The following is a 25,156-nucleotide window of genomic DNA, read 5'->3' as shown; positions in this document are numbered from 1 at the left end:
GATAAAGACCATATGATGTTGTACTAGGCATGGATTATTTATTTATTGGATTTCTATGCCACCCTCCCATTAGAAACTCTGATAGGGTCAAGTAGACCCAGGCAGCACGGTAGACCACCAGCATGTTTTAAATATTCAAGCTACATTTTATAACGTTGAAACTACTGGACTCATTCATTCATTGGATTTCTATACTGCCCTCCCATGAGGCTCAGGGCTGTTTACACAAAACGCCAAGGGTATACATTGTAATCATAATAACAAGTCATAACAGTGGGTTCCAAAATTGAACAAGATATTATAATAGATCATATTATAACAACATCTTCTAATATGAACCCATAGGGGGGTCAGTTAAGGTTCAGGTCATGGAGGGGGGGGCGTGTCTGGGGGACCCGATGTTGCTGCACCAGCCTGCCTCAACTAAATGCCTGGTGGAGGAGTTCCCTTTTACCAGCTAATTCGGGTTAAAATTTCTGCTTAGTCATAAAGTTCATCACCTTTCACAGCTGTAAAGGGTGAGGGGGGAGATTCCTCACCTCGCTACCAACTTTCTGGAGGAAGGGGACATGCCTAAGAGGCGACAGCAAGTGTTTGCTGTCCTTCCGCACTCATGCTCACAGTGATACAAGTGGGCAGTCGCTTCCCGCATCCCTAATCCTGGGATGACACACAGCGGAGGCCTGACAATAAATACCCGCCCAAGGCCCAAACGGCAGCCTTTAGGGCGCCAGCAGATTGCAAGGGGGAAAGGAGGTAATTAGTTGGCTCGTGAACGCTCAACGGGCAGGGGAGAAATTTCAAAATCCGAGGAGGGGGCACGCTTTGTGACCGACGTAGGACAAGGGAAAGGCACTCTGTACACCCGCAGGGGCACGCTCACCCTATCCAGGCAAAGTTTCTCCTGGTTGCCGCGAACACGCCTCCATAGAATCAGTCAGACACGCCTCCCTAGTTGACTTCCTCATCCGGGCCTCGCCGTCGGAAGCCCAGGCGCGTCGGTCAATCGTGGGTCCGCCCACCCCGTCGCCATGGAAACCAGAACCCGAACCGAGGCGAGCCTCCCCGGGGCAGCGCGTTTGACTGGCGTGAGGGAGGTCTGCAAGTTCTGCCTGGGGCTCGGACGAAAGCGATTCAGCTCACAGAGGACCTGGGGCCATGTTCAGCTTCTCTTGCAGCCCGTAAACTGATGCGCCCAGTCTCCCAGCATCGCCGGGCTATTGCCAGGATACATTAAAAGAGAGCTATTGTATGCCACGATGAGGATAGATTCAGGTGGGTAGCCGTGTTGGTCTGAAGCAGCAGAAGCAGAATGACGTTTGAGTCTAGGGGCACCTTTAAGACCAGCAAGGTTTTATTCAGGGTATATAAGCTTTCTTGTACAAGCGCATTTCTTTACTGTATCACAGGTGTGGTTGTGCACGAAAGCTTATATGCCTTGAATAAAACTTGGTGTTAAAGGTAGATTAAAATGAGTAGCCGTGTTGGTCTGAAGTAGCACGATAAAATCAGAGTCCAGTAGCACCTTTAAGACCAACCAAGATTTATTCAAGGCATGAGCTTTCGAGTGCAAGCAGCCTTTGTCAGACTATGATCTTCTTACGTGGTCTTAAAGGTGTCACTGGACTCGAATTGTGATCTATTGTATATCAATTAGAGAAAGGGTGAGATTAAAATGCTTCCCCAGACCTTGTGCTGGTGTTTTCCCCTTCTTTTCTGTACTGAACTTTTACCCACTTTTCCTTCAGAGAAGTCAGAGTTCATCAGTCTTGCTGTCATTTTCACAACAACCCTATGAGGTAGGTTAGGTTGAAGGTGACTGGCTCAAAGTCATTCAGCTTACTGTGTCCATTAAGCGGTCACATTGCAACCCAATGAGGTAATGACCTTCAAAATATCACACATTTGAACACAGGGCTCCTAAGCCTTAACACAGTAATTTGCTATGTCTAGGTTGGCTCCCACATACTTGATTTGAACAGCTATTTAATACATTTTGCTGTCCTTTCTGAAAGAGGAAAGAGAGAGAGTGGCTGATCACCCAGCTTCTTGGCAGAGTGGGGATTTAAACCCAGGCATCCCACAGCACAATCATCGACTCATTGCATTGTTTACATTGGGCTATCATTTACATTGTTAGCAGAGCAGAGAGCCATAGCTAAGCTTGATTTTAAAATTATTCTATCAGGTACAGAGATTGTGCAATTATTCATATATTAGGCATTTTGTTTAACTCAGGATTTCATCTTTACATGTAGCATGCTGTAGCCTGTGTGAGGATTGCACTAATGTGTTCACGCATAGCAGTACATAATTGCACAGGTATGACCTGCCCTTACATGTCAACTTAAATCAGGACCCAGGCATCTCAGCCTCATTCAAACTGTACTGGAGTCTGTGTAAAGCAGCTACATGGTCTTTGATATATATTTTGATCTTGGCCTTTCTTGCAGGAGCCAAGGTGGCATAGTTGGTCCTCCCTTCCCCCATTTCACCTTGACTACAATTCTGTGAAATACTCTAGACAAAAAATGTCTGCCCTAAAGTCACCCAGTAGAGTTGAATTTATTTACTAGCGAAACAGAGTTGTAAAAAAAACCCCTTATAAGTCTTTTTGGTTTGTGTATTTGGGAGAGGAGGGAATAACACCATGGGGCATCTTATCTCACATTTGACATACGTTTTGGCCTCATGAGCCCTGCCTATCTCCCAGCAACATTCACAGCAGACGCTGATTAGAGCCCGGATCTCCCTTGCCCTATTCCAGCAGTCCAACCACAGCTCTATTCCTGCTCCACTCTGGTTTATGACATTTTTCCATGTGCTCTCTCTCTCCCCCTGCTATCAAGGGAGAGTTGACGTTCCACCTCCTCCTGCTCTTTCCACAACGGCGAAAGCGTCTGCCATTAATCACTACCTTAACATTTTTATATCCCCCTATATTTTTGTGAATGACAACTGAACCCAAAGGGCAGATTTTGTTATTCTAGCAAAGAACCATCACGCTGTTTATTAATTGGCTACTAATTATCGCCTGATATACATAGTGAGTTTCATTTCCGTGTTTGAGGAACTGTGCCTGCACACGAAAGCTCACGTCTCGAATAAAACTTGGTGGGCCTGAAACGTACCGGTGACTCGCATTTTGTTCTCCTCTCTATGATGTACAGGTGATCCCCGGATGAGGAAGTGAGGCGACCATAGAGAAGAACTGTCAAGAGCGGCTTGATGGCGGCGGCGGCAGCAGCAGCAGCGGAGGCCCGGCGGTTCGCTAAGGTAAAAAAGCAACTAAGGCATGTCCACGGAAGGCCCCTTCTCTCGCGCCCAGCGCTCTCCCGTTTCTAGGCGCCCCGGGCGGAGAACTATCTGGCAGGGGGAGGGAGCCTGGCTACCCCTCCAGCCCCACCCTGAGAAACTGCCTTGGGGAGGGAGGGAAGGAGGGAGCGAGATCGGCAGCATCTTCCTGTTCGGAACTGGATGCGCGCGCCTGGCTTGCCCGGGGGGGGGGGGGCTGCTCTGAAATCCGCCTCCGTTAGCAAACCGAGCCCCTCTGATCACCCCCCCCCCAATGGGGATAATGCTTTCTGATCCCGCTCGGGCTTTGGCGAGTCTCCGGCTGGAGAAGGAAGGATTGCAAAGGGTCTGGTGAGGGATGCCAGGGACGGGCCTTCTGACATCTTAAATAAGAGGGTTTTTTTTATATGCCGCTTTTCTCTACGAGGCTTCCCATCACTTTCCCTTATGATCTCCCCACAGCAGACACCCTGTGAAGTAGGTGAGGCCGAGCGAGCCCTGATATTACTGCTTGGTCGGAACAGCTCTATCAGTGCTGTTCGAAAGCCCAAGGTCACCCAGCTGGCTGCATGTGGGGGAGCAGAGAATCGAACCTGGCTTGGCGCTCCTAACCACTACACAAAGCTGGTTGTGGGGGCACAAGCTGTACAGATTCAGAGCCTTGGTGAGGCTGAGAGAGCTTTGACAGGACTGCTGGGTCAAAACAGCACTATCAGGGGCTGTGACAACCTGAAGATCACCTAGTTGGCTGCGTGTGGAGGGCTGGGGAATCAAAACTGGCTCGCTAGACTAGACTAGAAGCCGCTGCTGTTAACCACTGCACCAAGCTGGTTGCAGGGGCTGGTACATGGGGACACAAGCTGTGCAGACCCAGAGCATTGAAATGAACCCAGAGAACCCATGCAGCTGCTGAAGAACTACTGCCTGGGCCCTGGTTTGTTACCTTCCCCATCCCCTTTTTAAGGGAAAGTATCCTGAGATGGGAGGGGGCGGGAAGGAGAGAAGGCTCATGAACTGAACTGGAAGGCAAACTGAACTGGATGTAATATTCTCGAAGGAAGCATGGAGTCAGTGTGTGGGGGTGGTCTTGATAGCCTATTTAAGATGTTCTGGTGGTGAGAGCTGAAGGTGCAATATACTAAACTTCACTGTGTATCTCTGAACTTTCCTACTCCTTTCAGTGATAAAATGATTTGTGTCCTTATATCATGTATTTGATTTGATATTTAGTCAAAAATGTTAGTCAAAAATCTGCACAATGGATAACTGCTGATTTGCAGAAACATGAAAAAAATGCAGTGGGAATTGGAGGCTAAAAAAACAACAACCCCCTCTCCACATACACAGAACCCATAATAGTGATGTTTACGTGTACACAGATGTCACATTTAAAGAATTTCACAGGTTGCCTGACCACCGCTACAAAAAAACAAGTGATAGGAGAGGGAAGTGAGGGAAAGTAATACTGATTGATCAGAAGGAGGGAAGACCACTTGGTGATCAGAATCGAGAAGGAAGCAGAGATAGTGTAAGTGAAGGTGGCTGGGTAAGTCAAGCCAAAGTTAGAGGGGAGAAAGTGGAGACTTGAGAGGGAGATCCTCCACCATGAATCCTTACAGTTCCCTCTCTTAATAGTATTTAATGTCTTTGGATCCAGTTTGTTTTCTAAGGATAATGTATGGGAGGACATCCTATTTTATCCTATGAAGTATATGAGGCTGACAGTGCAAGACCCATGGCCATTAAGTGAATTTTAAACCCAGGTTTTCTTAATCCAGGTTTATTGCCACAGTGACTGATCTGATGTGCATGGCTTCTCAATGTGACCTGAGTGGGGAATGCTGTGCTTGCTGAAGCTCTTGCAGATTTTTGGATCAGAGGTCTGAACAATTTTGCCCAAGTCCTTCTGTCTTTCCCAATTCTCTGTTGTCACAAGAGAGATAACTGAGTTGAGCTAAGTGAGCGAGAACTTGGGTAGGTCAGCAAGGAGGAAATAATAGGCAGGGGATAACAGAGATTGATTTTAGTAGTATGTCCAGAGAGGAAAGGATAAGTAGTGTCTATCTTAATAGTTCTCTGAGTGATCTTAGGCTAGTTGCTCTTTCTCAGCTTACTTTCCTGGAATATTGTTTGAATACAGTGGAGAATAAAGTCTTGAATAGACTGGAAACTATTCAAAACTATTAGGAAAATCTTGGGATTGCCTCAGAGAACACAGGCTGCTTTGCTAAGTTCTGAGGTCGGTATGATGTCTTTTGCTGCAAGGGCACGTCTAAAACATATTATATATATAAAACTAGCAAATTTACCTTCAACCCATTTAGTTAAGCTCAGTTTTCAATAATACTCAGAAAGGATTTGTTAGCGCAATTTGTTATCTTCCATCATATGTCCCTTATGCTTTACCATCACTTGACACAATCAAATCATGCGAGTTCGATAAAACCCAGGCCTGAGTCCAGGAGAAGGATGCTGCGTGTGATCATGAGTTGGCACAAAAATCAAAATTTTCAGTATGGTACCCATAAGGCTGCAATTATAAACTTGTTTACTTGGCAGTGGATGGGGCTCCTTGCAGCAAGGGCAGGGTAAAAATGGGACCAATTTAATAAAAGCTTTGACTGCTGGCAGAAATGGGAGCATTCAAGGTGTTTTTTTTTCCTTACCTTGTATGTTTCTTAATAATCAGATATTGACAAACTGTTTTGGTTTCAGGTGAATTCTAAAAGGTGAATCCAGCTGTCCTGATGCTCTCTTCTGATGGTAGCATTCCTGGAAAAAAAGCACCATTTTGACACTCTAAATTCCTCCATGTCTGCTGTGGTACAAGAACTGTATGCTGAGTTGCCGGTTGCTCTTTCTGCTGAACGTACTGCTTTGTCTGATCCAAAGATTGTACTAGATGCACACCCTAAAGCATCGGCATTTGTGCTGTCATGTAGTAGTGATTTGCCATCTGAGCACCAAAGAAGTTATGGGTTGAAAATCTGCTCCCAGGATTCTGATGAAAGGCTGGATTGTGCAGGCAAGATATCTTGCCCTGAAACAATGGAACTAATTGCCAAAGAGCCTACAGAAGCTGGAGATCTTGCAGAAGATGCTGAGGTACAATGCAGGAGTTTACTGAACAGAGATTCTCTTTGTAGAAAGCGAAGAGAAAGTGCCAAGGTAGCAAAAGGTATAAGGGATGTTGTTGAGGGAGGTGTTGTGCAGTGTTCTCTAACTCAGCAGGAAAACTGTTGTTCCAAATGGGTAAGAGTCAGAAAAACATCCCATCATATAGGGATCAGCTAAAATGAGAATATCCACACCTGCCTGCCACACCTCTGAAAATCACATTTTACCAGAAGTGACATCACCCAGATACTCCCACTGGCTGTGATGTCACCAGAGCACTCCCACAGCACAGGAAGTGACAGTTTTTTTCAGTAAACAGAACCATACCTGCACTCTGGGCTGGCTACCAGTTTGCTGTTCTTCACCAAAGGAAGCCTGCACTGGGAACCTGCAAAAACAGGGCTGGAGCTGGCCTGTGCCACTCCATTCCTCCCCCACCCCCACCCCAAGTTAAGTTAAAATGAGAGCACTTACCTCTCTGGACTCCAGATTCAGCCACCTGATAATTTTTTTAAAAAATTAAAAATATATATTAAGAATTAATTAATTCCCACTCAGTTGGCAAAACCCAGAACTGTTGCGAAACCCCACTTTCTTTGTTGAAACAGAAAAGAAATGAGCTAATTTTCCCCCTGCCAATTTATTCAAAGCAAGTTGGATTTGTGCGCGTTTCCTGATTTCGACTAGGACAACAATATGTTTCTAACTCACTGAGAAAGAAATTGGTGGGCCCTTGTGGTTGCAACTGCAGATCTGTGTAACATGGAGTTTGGTCTCAATGTCTACGCTGGGAATGGGTTTTGATATAGAATTTCAGTGTATTAATGCTTGCATACACAATGTGTTTAAGACAGGAATGAACATCGAAAATATCTGTGGTAAACTGCATTATGGACACCTCTTTCTTTGATGCAGAGATTCACCTTCGTTTTACAAGCGAATGGTTGCAATGGAATAATTTATATGTTTCAGAAATTACATAGCATGTCAATGTATTATGGCCTGCAGGCTGGACTTGAGATTAGGTGTATTTGCTGCTTGGAAAATTCTGATTATTTCACCCTCTGAAGTGGAGATGCTGCATCTATAATGCCATGTGTTGTATGCTTATATTTCAGACACAGTCTCATCTTAACCAAGAGGAAAAAGAATTTATTTCAAGGTCTCTCTGTGCTGAAATAGCAGGCTTGCTGCAGAATTTAGGTATGTCTGTGTGGTCGGATGTATTATCCAGAACAGCCCACTTTACCCATGTTATCAAGCATTAACGTTGGTTAGAATTTTGCAAGAAGGAACTGAAGGACTGGGGGGGGGGTACATATTCTTTACTAACATCTAAGTGCCCTGACTGCATATACATCTTATAAAATGTTATAAGCTCATCTATTTTTATTAAGTGATACAGCATACCTAGGAGCCTCTTGTGGCGCAGAGTGGTAAGGCAGCCATCTGAAAGCTTTGCCCATGAGGCTGGGAGTTCGATCCCAGCAGCCGGCTCAAGGTTGACTCAGCCTTCCATCCTTCCAAGGTCGGTAAAATGAGTACCCAGCTTGCTGGGGGGTAAAACGGTAATGACTGGGGAAGGCACTGGCAAACCACCCTGTATTGAGTCTGCCATGAAAACGCTGGAGGGCGTCACCCCAAGGGTCAGACATGACTCGGTGCTTGCACAGGGGAGACCTTTACCTTTACAGCATACCTGCTGTAATTTGACTTAGATATATGGGCAAGATAATGCCTGGGCAAATCTAGTTGTTAATGAAGGATGTTTCCCTTCAATTTTTCCATCTTTTGCCTTGTTTGTGTGCTATTTGGTTTCTTGATTTAGCAAGAAAAAACTCAAGCTGCTTGTGGAATGCATATATCTGAGCTATAAGTTTACCGTTCTGAGAAGTCTTATCAGTAGACAACAAACTTTTTGTTTTGTTCATCCATTTCTTGATTCCCAAGCTCATTGAAGTTCATCTCCACTGCTGCCTTTTCACATGCCTGTTTTTAAGTGTCTGCCAGAACTCTAGAACCTGATCAGAGCTCTTGTACTAACACAGATCACATTTCTGTGTCTAGGAATGTGGTAATCCATTACAGCATTTCCCCCCCCCCCTTTCTCTTTCTTTTGTGCAGATGAAAGCCCAGCAAATATGCAGGTGACAACTGAAAATCTGCCAAACTCCATGAAAGAAGCACAAGGTATGAAGGCTGATGGGACTAGGCTGTTTACAGAGAGCAATTCCAGAGTGAGTACAGGTGTTCCACCAGAGAGCAATGAGTGCTCAAATGTAGACAATGTCATGGCTAAGGTTGAGGTTTCAGAAACCAGCACCTTATTCTCTCACAAGCCTGTAAATGTTATGGACAATGCCACCTCAGAAGAACATCTGCAAAAAGAGAATGAACGTCAAGAGTCGACAGCCTGTACAGCCTTATCAGCAACTATAGGGCCCTGTGCCCTTTCTGACTCGGAGGCTGTTGATGCAATCCTTAATGACAATCTGCCTTTCCAGCTGAATGAAAAGAACTTTCATAATAATGTATCTGTTCCAGTATTGGAAAGCTTGGTTGCTGATGATGATCAGCTATCAGCTACGAATTTGGAAGCCTCCAGTCTTCACTTTAAAAGTTGCTTGGAATCTGGAAGTGTGCTTTGGGAAGAGAACATGAAGATCTCTGAAGTTATCTGTGGAATGCAGGAGCATTGCCCTCCTGGCAAGGAGAACAACTTGAAAAGCAACAGTGGTACTGAAACAATCGAACTCCTGGAAGAATGGGCCCCTGACATAAATATGAAGAAGATTGCATCACCTGTCCGGAGCAGTGACAACCTGTCTAGTGACGATGAACAAGAGATGGGTATTTGCATAGATCATTCCTATAGTAATATTTGTAAGGAAAATTTTGACTGTCAGGCATCCGAAGAGCATTTAGAAAACGACACAAGACCAGTCTTTTCAGAAACTGACAACACACAAAAAGAGGCAGATCAGCTATGTGCCTTTCTCAGTGATGGATGTATGTCCACAAAGGTGGAAGGAAAGAATCCTTTTTTATTGGAAATCAGCAAGGTCTACAGGCAAGAAACCTCTTGTGGCTATCAGAGCAGTTCCGTAGAAAGTGTTAATTCAGCTCCCTCCTCCCAGGACTCCTCATGTGATGACACTACATTGTGCCAAAAACGTTTACCAAAAATAGAATCCAGCAGCGGTACAAAGGAAGGAATCTTGAACAGTGCTTCAGCTACACATCTGCACATTACCAGTGCTACTTCTACAATAGACACTGACCTGGTTGTTGATGAAGAAAATAATGAAAGAAGTCAAGTCTCTGGCGAGCATTCATTTACCCATGTGACTTTAAGTAGCGCTGAGTTCCTAGATAGCCTTCCTGGAGAAGGATTCGCTGCACCCTGTGCAAAATTGCAGTCAGGAAGCACTGACTGTGAACTTCATCACAGGAGGAAGTTACCTTCAGAAAATCATAAATGTGGTAATTGCATCTTGCCAAGTGTGCCATGTATGCTGAATGATGAAGAGAAAAGAGCAACTAATGTAGCAGCCACAACAAATACTGAAGAAGTCAATGGACAGGAAATGAGCTGTGCTTTTGTGCCTATCAGGATACCTGGCCTTCTTGAGGAGTATGGTGTTAAGGGCTGTGACTCTCCTCCTAATGAAAGAAGCTTTGGCCCTTTGGATGGAACTGATGTCAGCTTATATTCTGTTTGTTCTATGGGTGTGTCTAGCCGTGGTCTCTCTCTTGCTAACTCCTTAGAGTCCAGTGCAGAAGCTGAGAAGCAGAGGGCTGATGATGGTGGTGGTGTAAATGCCAAAGAAATTCTGAATGTTAACATTCGCGTTTATCCTCCAGATACCAACCTAAAACAAGAACTGATTAAGGCTTCACTGGAGGTGAATAACAGAGTGAAAATGATGGAAAGAGTAAAAGTATACAAAAATGATCTTGGAAACAACATGAATGAAAAATCAACCAGTGGCAGTGGTTTGGATACAATTCGTTGTCCCCTTAAATCTCACCACTTTGCAAAAAAAGAGAGCCAGGAAGAACTAGAGAAATACCAAACTCACCCTTCCTCCTTTTCAGATGTTTCCAGTCTGATTTCTGACCACCTGGATTGCACAAAGCAGCAGAACTGGCCCATCATGGATAAAAATCCAAGTCGGCGTCGAATAAGCGATCAGGCCCTTGTGTGTCAAGATTATCATGTAAATAGCCTAGATACTTTTAATCGGGAAAACGTAACACCCCAAGAAATGAGAGTCCTCGCATGCCAGCGGTACAATTTAATTATGTCCAAAAAACAAATGGAAGATAATACAGTTCAGACTGTGAACCATTCACTTGAAGAGGCTCAAAGATCTGTCATCTATAGTCAAGATGAGTTTATATGTCCTAAAAGAGACAAAGATTTAATTCCACAGACTCATCCAGTGCTCTTAATAAAAAATGGGTTTCAAGGGACATTTCAACCAAGCATGCAAGGTAGTAGGTCATTCTCTAAAAAAACATTAGTATTAATTAGTAATCCATTGAAAGTAGGGTTAATAGAATTAAACCACGCTGGAATCTTTTTAGAATGTTTAGGACGTGCTTTTGAACGACTGAAGCCAAGTAGATTCATTCATAAACGGGGTCCTCATAAAACAACTGAATTCTGTTCTGTCCTGCAGTCAGTCAGGAGGAGATCTTTGAAAATGCGAAATAAATGCTTCCTAAAGTTCAGAAGTAAGCCTAAGTTACTTCCAGATCACATTTCTTTTCTTCTCAACTCAATGTTTACAACAGCTGGTGGTCAAAGAACTGTGGAGGGTGTTTGTTCAAAATTTTTCAAGGACAGTTTTATATGTATATCTTTAGGAGCGCAGCGTACTCGGAATTTAACAGCCTGTTTTCTTAGAAACAATGAATCATCGACTTCACTGTCTCTGAATGTTTTTGACCCTTCTGCAGCAGCAGCAGCAGCATTGGAAAGAAAAGCAGATGATCACATCCGCCTAAAGTTTTCAAAGGATGGTAAATTATGCTGTTCTATCAAAGGCGTTGTATGTGTGGACTCTTCTCCTGGAAGCAAAGAGATATGTGCAAGTGCAGTGCATAGCATGCCAGGCATTGAAGTAATAGGAGAGATTCTATCCATAGCGTCCTGTGTTCCTGAACCCTCAAAGAAAATCAAGCGGTCCTCTGACAATAACCAGAGTGAGTGTTGTTTAATAACTGAGAAAACGAAGATACCAATTCATTTGCTCAGTAACAGTTCTTCTGGAACTCTTTTGGACTTATTTTGTGTTGCGAAAGAAGATATCATAATTCCTTTCAAGTCTGAAATACACATAAGGCCTCCTTTTGACCCACTCGAATGCATTTCAGAGCTTAGTTTGAATGAAGGACACACATATGCCAAAGAACCCTCCAAAACAGCAGTTGTCAAACGGGATGCTTTGCTACTTAAAGATGTATTTCCATCTGTAACACCAAGAATCCTTTGCAGCACTGTGCCTTGCCCTTCTTTAAGTGACAGTCTGTTTGAAGCCTTGGCCAAATGGTTCAGTAGTAAAGAGAGAAATTTTCAGAGCCTAGAGAAGTTGGCCAGAGACCAAAGGAAGCCATTAGATTATTTGGTCAGTATAGGCAATGAAGTTCCTATTAACAAAAGAACTTCTGAAACAGGAAAATCTCCAGCATTTATGAAGAGAACTGTACAAGAGGAGATGGAGCAAAGTTCAGCTGTTCCCAGTACTTTCTCTGATGCAGTCAGTCATCAGTGGGGGGCAAAAGATAAGGGGGAGGCAGAGAACCTCCTCAGGCAGAGATCTATCGGAATTGAGTACCCTATAGCCAGCTCTTCTAATAAGGTAGTGACATATAATGCTGGGAAGCATAAAGATCCTACATGGACTCTGATGGTGGGCAATATTGTTGAAGACAGTGAGGACAAACATCCTTCTAGCACTTTAAGGGACTTGAAAAGGCTAAAGAAATCCAAAGACTTAATTGGGTTGGAATATATGGTGGCCAAAGGCTTTGAGGCCCAAAGTCCCAGCCTTTGCTTCAGGAACCGTAGTCAGCAGTCAACCAATACTGATATTCACGTTGCTCCACTCTTTTGCATGTTGCGACAAGCTTTCGGCTTTTGGCATGGTAGAAACCAAGTAACCTTTGAAAGCGCACATAAGATAAGGCAGTCCCTTCCATTATGCAGACTATCTGGGAACATATGTAAGAAGAATCGCATGCAAGGCCATTTCAAGGTTAGAAGGAAAAGGAACCAGATTAAGAGTTCTACTTTCCTAAAACATCTTTTAGAGATTGTTCCTAAGCATAATTGTAAGCTTATCAACTCTGTACATTTAGCCATTGAACCAACTGTCATGGAAAACAAAGTAGCTGTGATACGGGACCAAACACCAAAGCAAAGAGCCAATCTAACCAGCTTGCTAGACGTTTCTGGGGCTAGTGAACATACCAAAGACCCAGCTGTCTTGGAGAGGCTGTCTGCATTAGCCAGTAATTTGTTGGTCCCTTCAACAAACCCTCAGAAGTTCAAGCTGTCAGTGAATTCTACAGACCTTTTCTCCTTAACTGAAAAGAACAGCCAACTCAGAAGAAAGAAGCTACTGGACGTTTTTTCCTGGGTTAACGTGAAGTTAAATTCTCGGTGGGCTAAGGGCAACAAGTACTCTGCCAAGATGTTTAACTCTCAGTCCTTGGCACTTAATCCTGTGCAATCAACAAATTCTTCTGTCTTGGAACCAAGCAATGGAATTCCCCTCGCATTCTGTACTCCTAAATTCCCACTTGCTTTTAATATACAAATGTGTTCCAGTTCCTTGAGGAGCACTGTAGGGATTATGTCCTTGCACAGTGTCACTAATAGGGTGGCTTTGGGAGAGCCAGAAACTTTGCAGCCTGCAAAATGGACCTTTTCTTTCCTCCTGTCTCAAAGCAGCTTGGGTCAATCTCCAGTCCACGAAGGTTCATGTGTTCCTACTGAGTCCTGCACTGCATCAGCATCTCTCCATGCAGCAAAGGATAGTAGAAGATATGCTGTAGCTAAGAAGAGTTCAGGCTGCTCCATGTTTGGCCTGCAGACGGTACTAGCACTGTCTTCCCCTGGATGTTATAGGTTCTGGACAAGAGAAAGAAATCTAACCAGTCAAATCCCAACTGTCCAAAGGCTGACTGTGCTGCAATTTGCCCAGGGATTGAAAGGGTTAAAATGTTCCTCTTCTGTATCAGCTGACCTCTTCTCTTCCTTGCCCTATTTGCTGGGTAGGGTACTGTCCATATGGAGCCAGCATGGTCCTTCCACCTGTCCCTCCGAATTCACTCCTCTCCATTCCAATCACTGCAAGTGGCAGCCTGTCACTACCGCAACCACAAGTCTGGGCCTCGGGAACAGGTAAAACCCCATCCACCTTATTTCTGAAAATCAATCTGTGCAATTGTGTGCTGTCTCTTGGGAGGGAGAGGGAAAAGAGCTAGGTATTAAAGGAACAGGCTTGTGTTCCATCCTGTTTACCTTGTGTGTACTTCCTGCTGGATAAACTTCACACACAGAGATGGCTCCCTGCAGAACTCTGCTTTCTGGCAGCAGGTGTAGACTTAGGCTTTGTTGCTTTAATTTTTGACCAAACACTAACTCTGTTTTTCTCCCTCCCGGCCCTATATAACACATCTCGCGCCAGAATATTTATTGCGGAAAGGTGAGCTACCTCACTAATGCTTTTCAGAATCTGGCTGCGGAACTACAGGATTTTTGAGGTAGGAAAGATTTTGGAGATCTGAGCCACCGGGAGCATCTCTTGACCTTGCAAAATGGATTCTGAACCACAAGAATTGTGTTGCCCGGTTTTAGAACCACTCTGCTTTGTATAATGACAGCTGAGGTTTCAACACCCCCAGCTTTTAAGTATCTGATAAAGGGAGCTTTTGACTTCAAAAGCTTATACTCTCAAAACTTTATTGGTCTTTAAGGTACCTCTAGGTTTAAATTTTGCTATTATCCTCTGGGCCAACCTACCTGCAACTTTGAGCAAGATAATTTTTTGTTCTTGGTGGATTTATAAGATGTTGTTCTCTGGGCATCATCCAAGTTGTAGCTCAGCAAGGAGTTTTTGCCTGAAAGAGAACTGAAGGTGAGAGAAAGCTTAAATAGTGCATTCTCTTATGCTAAATACTGGAAAGGAAAGTTCTAGATCTTTCTAGTTCTTGAGGTGGAGGGTGACTGAACTTAAGTAGGATTTTTGCCCCTCTCCTCTAACAGCTTAAATAACTTGTTTTCTCTTTTATGGGTTTGTTACTTCTCTCAAATTGAGATACGATTTTCTGGAATATATATAAGTCTTTAATGTCGCATTTGTTATGACTATAATGAAAGAAGCTGATAAAGCGACCAGCTGTTTTTCCTAGAGCTGTTTCTTCCAGAATATCTATTGCACCTGACGTAGCTGCAATTTTATTCCAGCCAAACAAAACAAAGATTTGAAAGCTAATAAAAGTCTAAAATTACATTGTTTCTATGAGTGCTTTAAAAATTGCATTAGCTCAACATATATAAACATAAAACTGCCTTATATGGAACTGGAATACTGGTCCATCTAATCCAGAATTGTTCGCTGGGACTGGCAGTGGCTCTCCAAAGTCTTGGACAAAGAACCACCTGGGAGCTTCTGAACAGAAAGCTGGAGCTCTGCCAGTGAACTATGGATCTTCCCACAATTATTCAATCCTTTATGGTGATGAGGTGCTAGACTGCACTGTAAACCAATAAAGCACACATGAAACAAACTTCAAAATACATTTTAACTGTAACATCCTGTTTTAGAACACCCAAGCAATATTATAAAGAAATGTGTATAGGCTGGACTCTTCCTTTCAGGCAGTTTCTTCTGTGTCGTCATCTCTTCCACTCCAAACTTCCAAGGCTGTATATAGGCGGGAATCCTATTTTTTCAATGGGAGGCCGTCAAGATTTTGGTTTGGGAAACATCACTTCTGATGAGCAAATAATACTAGTCGGAAACCTCCTTCTTGACTTCTAGTGAAGTCAGTGGGCAGAGTGTTGCCTGAAATTTCTGTAAAGCCCACATAATTTTAGCAGCTTAGTTAGAAAAGCATTCTAATCACTCTTGAATGCTGAGAGGAGACCAACTGTCCTGTTTTATTTTATTGTGTGTCTCAAGCACGTTTTCTAGTAGCTGTGTGGAAGCTTAAGCCAAGGAAAGTTCCGTAGCCTTCTGCTTCTAATATATATTCAAGCGAGCTATGATTAAACTCTTGGGAAAGGAGCAAAGGATTCCAACCACAAGTGTCATTCTACGGTCACTCTTAAAAATTGACAAAGGAATAGAAGAATATTTGTCCAAATATATAATCTAAGGACCCCTTAGACGAAGTTGAGTGTCCCACCTCCCTCTGCATTCATTTGTACTGTGTAACATTTAAATAACTGTAGATTTGCAGGCGTGATGCTAATTCCCAAGGGTGGAGAGAATGGTCTGTTTTATATGTATTGCTCATTATAAGCACATAAGCTCAGATGCCGGCCCTACTGGATAGAAGGCCAGATGCTTAGATTATATATGAATAAAAAAGCTTTCTGATGGCCCGTTGACTAGACCTCAAAGACTTCTTCGATTTGTTTGCTTAATTCTGTGTTGCCTAGCTGATTCCTTGGCTGGGCAGGCTGTGCTAGTATGACTGTTACAATGTCATTTAGGTGTGAATCTCCATCTTCTTGTGATAAAGTTTCATTTGGAACAGATTGTGCGCTCTCCCAAAAGCAGCTCTGTTGGCATTAGGTTTTGTTGCTTGGCTCCTGCCTTTTGGCATCTCCAGCAGCTAATGATCACAAATGGGCCCCAGTCGGATGGCAGTAATTAAAATGCTGGCTTGTTTGGCCATCCTGTATGCCACTGATCAGAGTTTGAGCCCAGAGCTTTGAAAAGGGGGAAAATATTATTGTTTATTCTACAACTAAACCTCTTCTGGTTTCAGGCATTAGGAACTCTGGTCTGAACATGAGAATGGCTTGATCTTTACAGCTGCTTCCAACAAGCAGCTGATTGTCTAGTCTAGTGTTTTTTTTTTTTTTACAAGAGTTCTTCAGTTTATGTGGAGCAGTAAATAACAGCCTCTTAAGATGGGCCCTGCTCTTTCTTTGTGCAACCGGGCATGGATATAAAGAATGTTTGCAGTTTTCATCCACTAGAAAGCCTTCGGAAAGATTGAGAGGGAAGGAAGAGAGGTGGAAGTAGAAGAGCTGTGCAGTTCGTCAGTGTGGAAGGGTTGGAAACACCTATTGCTGCTAGACTTCCTAAGTTTAATTGTTTGGGCACTTTAAATTTGCCAGTTTTTTTAATAAAAGGGAAGCAAATATTTAAACCATTACTGGTAGGCCTGACTGTTCAAGAAATGTGGGGTACAGAGATGGGATCCCTCCTTTTGTACTGTATAGTTCTAACTTCTGCTTTTGTTTGTGGTTTCTTTTTCTTCTGTGCACCAGCTCTGCCATGTTGCCTCATGTGCCTGACCAGGCTGTTGACGTTCCCAGGATTGTGTGTGATGAGTTGAGGTAAATGCAATCATTGAGATTCTCCCACTTTGGATGCCCTTTCTCCTTGCCCATTAAGCCCCTTACACTAAACTTGAGGTAGCCCTAGGAGTGCTAGTGTTCTGTATGGGGCTGACTTCTCTCTTCCTCCGTCCTGCTGTCTGCCCAACCTTTGAAGAAGAAGAGTTGGTTTTTATATGCTGCTTTTCTCTATCAGAAGGAATCTCAAAGTGGCTTACAATCACCTTCCCTTTCCTCTCCTGACAACAGACACCCTGTGAGGTGGATGAAGCTGAGAGAGCCCTTCTTGATTAGAACAGCTCTATCAGTGCGTCATGAGCCCAAGGTCTCTTGTCACTGCTTGGCTTCCGCTCCACTGCCTTCCCTTTCTTACACCCCTCATCTATGCCCTTAGCTCAGTTGTGTTCCATTACACTGCTTGGTCTGTCATCTAACTTCACCTCCAGTCCTGGTGCCTGCATCTCATATCGCTACTGCTTTTGGTCCTGCTACTTGAACCATCAGGACCATGCCTTGATGCTGTTTCCACAGCTGCTTTATTGATGAGTGCCATTAATCAGCACTTTTTAAACCCTCCCCATCTAGGTTGGAACCATACTTCTCTGCATCCTTACCAACATCTTGCTCAATTCCAGAACCTGAGCACTCTCTTCTTGGAGACTTGGCATCTGAATTTCAGGTCCGGTCTTTAGATGATGTTTCTGTTCCTGCATTACCCACAAGTGGTGCTCAGCTGGAAAAAGTAAGTTTTTTTGCAAACAGGTGGGTAGCCCAGAGAGGTTACATAAGTTGGTAGCGTGAGGAGTGATTACTTTTACTTGGAGGCACACAACTTTACATGAAAAGTGAGGGAAGATTTTAGTGGGTACAGGAGTCAGTGCAAAATGGCATAAAACAGAACCACAGCTCTGCCCCACTCCCCAAATAATTTGCAGTGGAGAAGGCGGGGATTAGATGGTTTATGTAAGCTAGTCTCTTTCCTGCCATCCCCCCCCCAATTATTGGTTGTTTGTAATGACTAAGAGAATATATGTGAAGATCTTTGAATGCATAGAAAATGTCTCATGTAAGTACCAAGTAGTCTTACCATTGAGTACAGGGGCTGGTGTGATGGGTTTAGCCCTAGCTCAGATTCTACCTTGGCCATAAAACTTGCTTGAGCAAAGATTTTTGTGGCAGGGAGATCAAATTGGATAGTCTTGTGTATGTTATCCAGAGCATACTTGGGTGAGATAAAGATGTAATATGTGACTCTCCAGTTGTTCTATTTGCTTAAGGATTCTGCTGTTTCAGGGTCTGTTGTAGTTATATATCCCTCTTTTTCACAAGGCAAAATTGGAGAAGAGGCCAAAGAAGGTGTCTCAGATTCGGATTCGGAAGACTGTTCCTAAACCAGACCCCAACCTCACCCCCATGGGACTTCCTAGGCCAAAGAGGTAATGCATAATGTCTTGTGAGACATCTTGCTGATTTTAGACATATGCAAATATACTGAAGGCATTTGAAAGAGTACCAGGTCAGGGCTTGTGCTGAAGAACAGGAATAGAGCTAAGGCGAGACTCTCATGGTACTTTTAACAATATGCTTTAGTTTTTCACTTCACCCAAATCCAGGGTTTTAATTGTCATGAAATTCTGCTGTACTAATGGAAGCAAAGATTTGTTGGATCCTCTAAAGTCCATCCGCAGGGCTTAATGAGCAAAACTTTTCCACAGCCCATTAAGATTCTTGAATTTCTGTTTCTGGGGATCAGATACGTTCTTGAACAGCTCAGGGGCCAAAGTTGGAGTTGGCATTGGTGAGAATCCCCTTGTCCCTTCATTTCTTGGGTTTAAACTAAAAGTACAAAGATATAGGTTAGATATCAGGAAAAAAATTTTTCACAGTCAGAGTAGTTCAGCAGTGGAATAGGATGCCCAAGGAGGTGGTGAGCTCCCCCTCACTGGCAGTCTTCAAGCTAAGGTTGGATACACACTTTTCTTGGATGCTTTAGGATGCTTTGGGCTGATCCTGCGTTGAGCAGGGGGTTGGACTAGATGGCCTGTATGGCCCCTTCCAACTCTATGATTCTGTGATTCTGTGAGGACCCTTATAAGTGCTCCTCTGTATTAATCAGATTGAAGTCTGCCTGTATTTGCATGCATGTTCTTTCTGTCTTCAGAGATGACTCATAGACTAAGGCAGCCCTGAGTCGCCTGTACAGTGGCCATCCTTTCTTGAGGTAGAGCACAAGCATTTCTTTGCACCGCTGGTCAAGCTTACCTGTCAGGTTTAGCTTTTTCTGTTTTCACCAAATCCTTCCAGGAAATAAGTGACTAAATATGTTGGATGAAACCTTGGCTAAGCTTCGTCAGCACTCCCAGCATTGTGCTGCTTGTCCCTAGGGGAAACATGAAGAGTTAGCTTTAAAACCCTGATGACCGTAATCAACATAAGTCTGTCTGAGGGAGGATCCAAGGAAGCCCCTGTCTCTCCTCCTTTATCAGGCATGGAAACTGAAAGCTGATGCTCATGTGGCAACCCCTGGCTCTTCTATAGGTTAGACTCCACAGCCCATTCTCAATTAGGGACTGAGGCCAAAAGCTTTCTATTTCAGTGTTATGTGGTTAGGAAATTCGGAATGGCTTTTTTTTTGGGGGGGGGGGTCAGAAGAAGGTATAATGGGGTGCTGCTTATCCTTGAAACCTCCAGAATCAAAAAGCAGGGCTTTGGTGTCTATCACAGTCTATCTTCAGTGTCTATCTTCAGTGCAGTTTCAATAGCCATCAATTTAACCTGCTCAAAAAAGGTGCTATTCTTGGGGCCCATGAAAATACCAACTGATGAAAGGGAGATAACAAGTACTGAGCTTTGTGTTCCTTTAGCTGTTGTAGGGACCCTTCTCCTGCTGCTGTTCCGGTAGCTGAAGGCACTGGATCTTATTTATTTATTATTTGGAGTAAAAACATTCCCTAGTCCTCCTGACTGAATTAAATAGTCAATGAGAGGAAAATTTCAGTTAGTTGAATTGCTTGAGACCTCTGACCTATCAGTGGAGGCATGTCAAAAATGGAATGGTTACAATATTTTCCCTTCAGCTGAGGTCTGAAGCCTTTTACTGGAGGATGAGAGAAGTTGCTTGTTGCTACATATTCTTCTCCACATGAACTATCTCTGCATGAGATTTCCTTAGCAGGCCTTTGATCCATCAAAGTAGGCTTCAACCTGTGTTTGAATTATTGTTTGTGAGACAAGAGCAATGGATGGTCTTAAGTCTCTTGCTTTTTTTTTTCTTTCAGGTTAAAGAAGAAAGAATTCAGCTTAGAAGAAATATACACCAACAAGAACTACAAATCACCTCCTGCAACCAGGTGGGACAGACTGAGTAGTTGCACAGTGTAGCAATATTAGCTGGCTATATCAAGAATCGACATAGCACGGCCTGAATAAGCTGTCCGCTATACGTGTGCAGTAGTTAAGGTTGTTGCATTAACTGTGTAAGAGAAAATAATGCTAGTTTTCAGGTTGAAATGGAGCATCAGTGCCTAGGCTCACTTTTTACAACAACAACCTTTATTGGCATAAAAATTAGGCTCACTTGTTTGCATCCTCTTTCCCTCTGCTGTCTCCCGTTTCAACTTAGATTGGACTGTATCTTGTAGGATACAGGTCCTTAATCTATGCTTTTTGGAGCAAAGCACTGAGAGATTTCATCTTAGGTACCTTGGTACCAGCAAGAACATCCAGAAGATGACCATGATACTACTGATATGTTGGTGCCTGATTTTGTCTTCCCCAAGGCAGTCAGTTCTGGCTTTTCTCCATTCATTGGCACAGGAAGTGCTTCAGCATCGCCATTGTGTCTGCAGGAAGCCTTGCTGTCTCCATCATTTGACTGAATAGACTGAAACCTCTCATCATTTTATGATTAGTCACAGTATGCTATGACAGCCATTTTGTGGTACTGTCATTCAGTGTTCTCAAAATTATGAAAGTGCCTACAGGTTTAGTAAGGTTGTGGACCCCTGTCCCAAGGACTGGATAATGGATGAAAGTCTTTCTCTCTCTTTTTAAGTGGTTTTTGGCTTGGAAGTTGGAGGGATGAAGGGAACTGCTTGCCAAGATCTCAGATAATGCGTACCGCTAATACTTAACATTTGTATAGCATCAGTTTCGAAGTGCTTCACATATCAGTTGCTCCAATAATCCTCTCAACAACCCTGTAAATTAGGGCTGAGAGAGTGTGGCCTTACTTAGGGTCACTTAGTATGTGCCATGATGAGGTTTGGTCTGGTGACCTCCCAGATCACACTTGTTTTCTCAGCTGTTCTGCTAAAACCACCTTAGAATTCTAGAGCAGCCAATATTTAGTGCAGGGGTGGGCAAACTGTGGCCCTCCAGATGTCCATGGACTACAGTTCCCATGGCAGGGGCTCATGGGAATTGTAGTCCATGGACATCTGGAGGGCCACAGTTCACCCATCCTTATTTAGTGTGTCATCAGATCATTTTCTCTAAAATCACAGGACTGCTTATGATGATTCTTTGGTCCTTAAGAGTCCTTTGCATTATTCTCAGGTGCCTAGAAACTATCTTTGAGGAGCCAAAGGAGAAAAATGGATGCTTGATCTCTGTCAGCCACCAGAAGAGAAAGCGGATTTTGGAGTTTCAGGACTTCACCATTCCCCGGAAGAGAAAAGCTCGCAGCAGGGTCAAAGTGATGGGCAGTTTCACTCGGGCACAAAAAGCAGCCTTGGAGGGAAGAGAACTTGATGCCCTTCTGATTCAGAAACTAACAGACCTGGAAACTTTTTTCGCCATGGAGGAGGAGCAGGAGCAAGGGCATGCGCTGGGGAGTTGAGGATGAGCCATCAGCTGAAAATGGCTTAAGTGGTCTGATGTGATTGGAAAGACTCTTCTCCCATACCATCTGCTCAGCCCTGATGCTCACGATTAGCTGTGGGTTATGGACTTCGAGGTGCTTATATAGGGTTTTTCTTTTCTTTAATTGTTGGATCAGAGCCTCTAATTTCTGGTAGTGCATTCAGGTGACTAGAAATTATTGTTGATAACTTGTGGTTTAAAAAAAAAAATCAAAATCAGTGGGGCGTATTTAAGGCTGAACCAATGTATCCTCAAGCACGGTAGGATTCCAGTGATTTCTGAACTGTGGACATTTGTTTGCATCCGCTGCTTTTCTCCATAGTGACTCCTCTAAAAGGCTGAGACTGCAGCGTAGGGAACACGGATGCACAGGCACCTCTTGTTGAAGAAAAGCGCACACAAAAACGTGTGACATTTCCGTCCTTTTGCCCCAGTGGTGAGGGGCAGCAGGGACCGACCTGTGAGACCCAGAGTTTAGCAAGTTGCACTTTGTCTTTTGTTTGCTGCCTGAGGGTGCCTCATAATATGTGATATGTCATACATATTTTTAATCATGTATTACTGGGGTGCAGCAGTACAGATTTCAGGTCCACTCTGAGATTAGCTGTTTTTAATTTTTCTTCCAGATCTGAAGACAAGCAAGGAACATCTGGTAGCCTCAGTCTTGTTCTGGACTGTTTCTTGTTTGTAGATTTGGACTTGGGTGGTTAGCACTGGTAAGCTCCAGGATGGAAGATTCTAGTTTTTATTTAAGATTTAAGAAAGCTGAAGAGACCTCAGAAATGTATGTCTCTCTACCGCACTCATCTCCTTTCTGTGGTTAACTTGAAGAGTCCAGAACTGGAATGTTACCTAACTGGTTGGTCTCTTGATTATGGCTAGCCATGGCTAGCAATCTACTTGTCCATTATCTGACGCCATGCTTGAAAAACCGTAAACTTTCTTCCCTAAAGGGAATGCTGCTGCCCTCTTGCAGATTCTGTTAAGGTTCTCATATCTGACCATGTCACATTGTGAACAGCTGTGATCAGGTACCTTCTGTCTGCAGTGCCTATACATACAATTTGAGCCAGGCTTAATCGCTGACATGCTCAAAGATTGTCTCCCACTTTTGCATCTCAGATTTTGCACTTTGTGCCTCCGTACCCCATGGATACCTTCTTGTTACCTCTTGAATATATAAATCCAGTATCCAGTTTATAAGTCAGTTTATCTGAAGCCATGCTAGAAAAGGCTTAGCCCTTTTCCCCTAAAAGGACTGCCGATGCCCTCTTGGGATTAAAATGATGCACCATCTTCTCTTTCCTCTGTCATTCCTGTATTTAAGAGCAAGCAAGTAGCTGAAATATCAACCAATGTAGCCTGTGGAATCCTGGGCCTTAAAGCTGCAAGAAGTGGACGGGCAGTTAACGCCACACTGTGCCTGAAATGCTAAATGGATTTCTGCTCTATAGTCATCTGCATGGATACTTTGAAAATTTCATCCCCCAGTGATCAGTAGAATAACTTAGAATAATTATTTTACCAGCCAGTTTGTGACAAGATGCATTTGCTACTGCATGCAAATCAATGGGCTCTTAAAGGCTACCAAGTAATAGTTCATCATGGGTCAAGACTCCCCAGAATAGTTTTAAGCTTAATACTTTGGGAGCACTGATTGGAAATCATTGTTAGTAATTATTGTTTTAAAACTCTTTTTTGTCCCATAATGGGATTTTATAACACACTGGTGGAAAGCTAGGGTTGGGTGGTTCGGCGCCCGAAGCGCCCAATCCTAGTGGAAACTTTGTGAGGTTCTGTTGTGAAAATATGTAGCTGAACTGATGTTGTTAGAGCCAGGCAGGGAGAATGCCCTAGGCACGATTCTGCTTTCCACTGTGAGTTTTTAAAATGTTGGTTATTTTTCATAGTGTGCTCTCTTTGAAATTGTATTTTATAAAGCTGCAACAGGGAAACACTATGACTATTTTCAGCTTTGTTTTGCTGTCCAGAAACAGTGCTGAAGATTTTCTACACTGGGGTAGGATTGGTGGCAATTCCACCAATGGTGAGTCTTTGCCATTGCCGTGTTAAAAGGATTTCTCCTTTCCCTGGCTGCTTCATGGCTCTAAAACCTTTTGTTGGGTATGTGTGCTCAAAGTCCCCACAGCTTGTATTTTGGGATACTGAAGCTCCCTGTACTCCAAAGAGAAATTGAGGATATTCCCTTTGAAGGCTATCTTTTGAGGGAGCCCTTCAGAATTGTGGCTGATGCAAAGGGAAGAAGAAAAGGATTAGTTGGGTGATTATTTTGGTGTTCAGTTCAGTCATAAGTGGAGGAGGGAATTGAACCAGCACAACAGACAGAAAATTCTCCCTCGGGAAAGCCTCTCAGTAAAACATGGTATCATTCTTAGTGATAAGAACACGAAACAGGGGCTGTAGTCCAGATGGGAAGGGTTACGTGTGGGTCTGTCCAAAACTCAGAACAACCTTTTTATCTCTTGCCAGCAGAATTCATGCTGTGGGGCTCACTGGATCTCTCATCAGCAGAGGCCATGAGCATTTCATGGTTATCATATCAAGCGGTTTTGGTTTATGTTGGATTAAGAGCCGTGTGATGAAGCTTCAGCCACTTTGTAGTTGATGATCTAAGAACAGCTTGTGATAAATGCTTTTTTGAGTCCTTCATGTTAAGAAATAGTGAACTGAAATGTTGACACTTATCCTGTATCATGACATTATCATGTTTTTAAAGATATCAGTAGGCTTCAGATTTTAAATTTCACTTTTCTATGTGCTTAATTTTTTTAAAATCAAGCATACATCAAAAGTAATTCTGTGTTTAACTGTTGTCTGTGTTATGTACCAGCATGTGCACACATAATGCAGAAAGAAAACATGGGGTTGGCAGTTGGCCGGAATGCTATTTAGCCTCCCAGTTGCTATCCCAGACACATGGGTTGGGTTTTGAGTGAGCGGGGAGTCTGGTCATAGCACACACATGCCCCTTTTCCTATAATGCTGTTCAGAGTAAAGCTGGCTGTTAGCTTGAGAGGGATAATGAACAGTTTAGTCAATGCTCCGCTAGCCCTAAATTTCAGTGCAGGGAGACGTGTATTTCTCTTTCTCGTCTCATGCTGTGTTTGGGGTACATTCCGAGAATATTATAAACTGTTGTTTTGTATCCTTCGTATCCTTTGTATCCTTTGTTGCTGAAAAAAAATAGTCCTGAGGGAAAAATACTTTCCCCGATTCATGAAGACAGTTTCAAGATGGACTCGGTCCTTAAAATGTAGAGGAGGAGATATCTGG

General features: G+C 43.5%; 2 protein-coding genes across 12 annotated transcripts in view; one reads left to right on the top strand and one right to left on the bottom strand.

Annotated features, from left to right (window-relative positions):
- Positions 1–3,264, bottom strand: part of DEPDC5 (DEP domain containing 5, GATOR1 subcomplex subunit) — a 55,111-nt gene extending 51,847 nt beyond the window's left edge. For 7 of the 8 annotated variants that reach the window (XM_077307834.1, XM_077307837.1, XM_077307836.1 and 4 more), the window contains exon 1: positions 884–1,013. The gene's annotated coding sequence lies outside the window, so the exon portion shown is untranslated. Of the gene's footprint in view, positions 1–883; positions 1,014–3,131 lie in introns of those variants that run through there. The other variant, XM_077307835.1, reaches the window with a different exon arrangement.
- On the top strand, positions 1,031–25,028 carry PRR14L (proline rich 14 like). 4 transcript variants are annotated; one of them, XM_077307832.1, is made up of 11 exons: positions 1,031–1,275; positions 3,171–3,276; positions 5,073–5,174; positions 6,010–6,462; positions 7,530–7,614; positions 8,536–13,825; positions 16,931–16,999; positions 17,585–17,741; positions 18,329–18,435; positions 20,278–20,349; positions 21,557–25,028. In XM_077307832.1, the coding sequence occupies exons 4-11, from the start codon at positions 6,055–6,057 to the stop codon at positions 21,837–21,839; spliced, it is 6,471 nt and encodes a 2,156-aa protein (XP_077163947.1). In that variant the 5' UTR covers positions 1,031–1,275; positions 3,171–3,276; positions 5,073–5,174; positions 6,010–6,054; the 3' UTR covers positions 21,840–25,028. The 4 variants fall into 4 exon arrangements, with proteins under 4 accessions (XP_077163947.1, XP_077163944.1, XP_077163948.1 ...); XM_077307829.1 differs by lacking the exon at positions 5,073–5,174; XM_077307833.1 differs by lacking the exon at positions 5,073–5,174 and having other exon boundaries at positions 1,032–1,275; positions 6,010–6,399.
- The last annotated feature ends 128 nt before the right edge of the window (positions 25,029–25,156 follow it).

Source organism: Paroedura picta, chromosome 13 (assembly GCF_049243985.1).
Source record: "Paroedura picta isolate Pp20150507F chromosome 13, Ppicta_v3.0, whole genome shotgun sequence".
Classification (NCBI taxonomy): Eukaryota; Metazoa; Chordata; class Lepidosauria; order Squamata; family Gekkonidae; genus Paroedura; species Paroedura picta.
The sequence above is the reverse complement of the archived record's forward strand: the minus strand, read 5'-3'. Positions and strand labels throughout refer to the sequence as shown.

Excerpts from the sequence above, each read along its gene's own strand:
- PRR14L (XM_077307829.1), top strand. The coding sequence starts at position 6,055 with ATGGTAGCATTCCTGGAAAAAAAGCACCATTTTGACACTCTAAATTCC. Across the intron at positions 13,826-16,930 it reads AGTCTGGGCCTCGGGAACAG|CTCTGCCATGTTGCCTCATG; the intron begins GTAAAACCCCAT and ends TCTGTGCACCAG. Across the intron at positions 17,000-17,584 it reads ATTGTGTGTGATGAGTTGAG|GTTGGAACCATACTTCTCTG; the intron begins GTAAATGCAATC and ends CTCCCCATCTAG.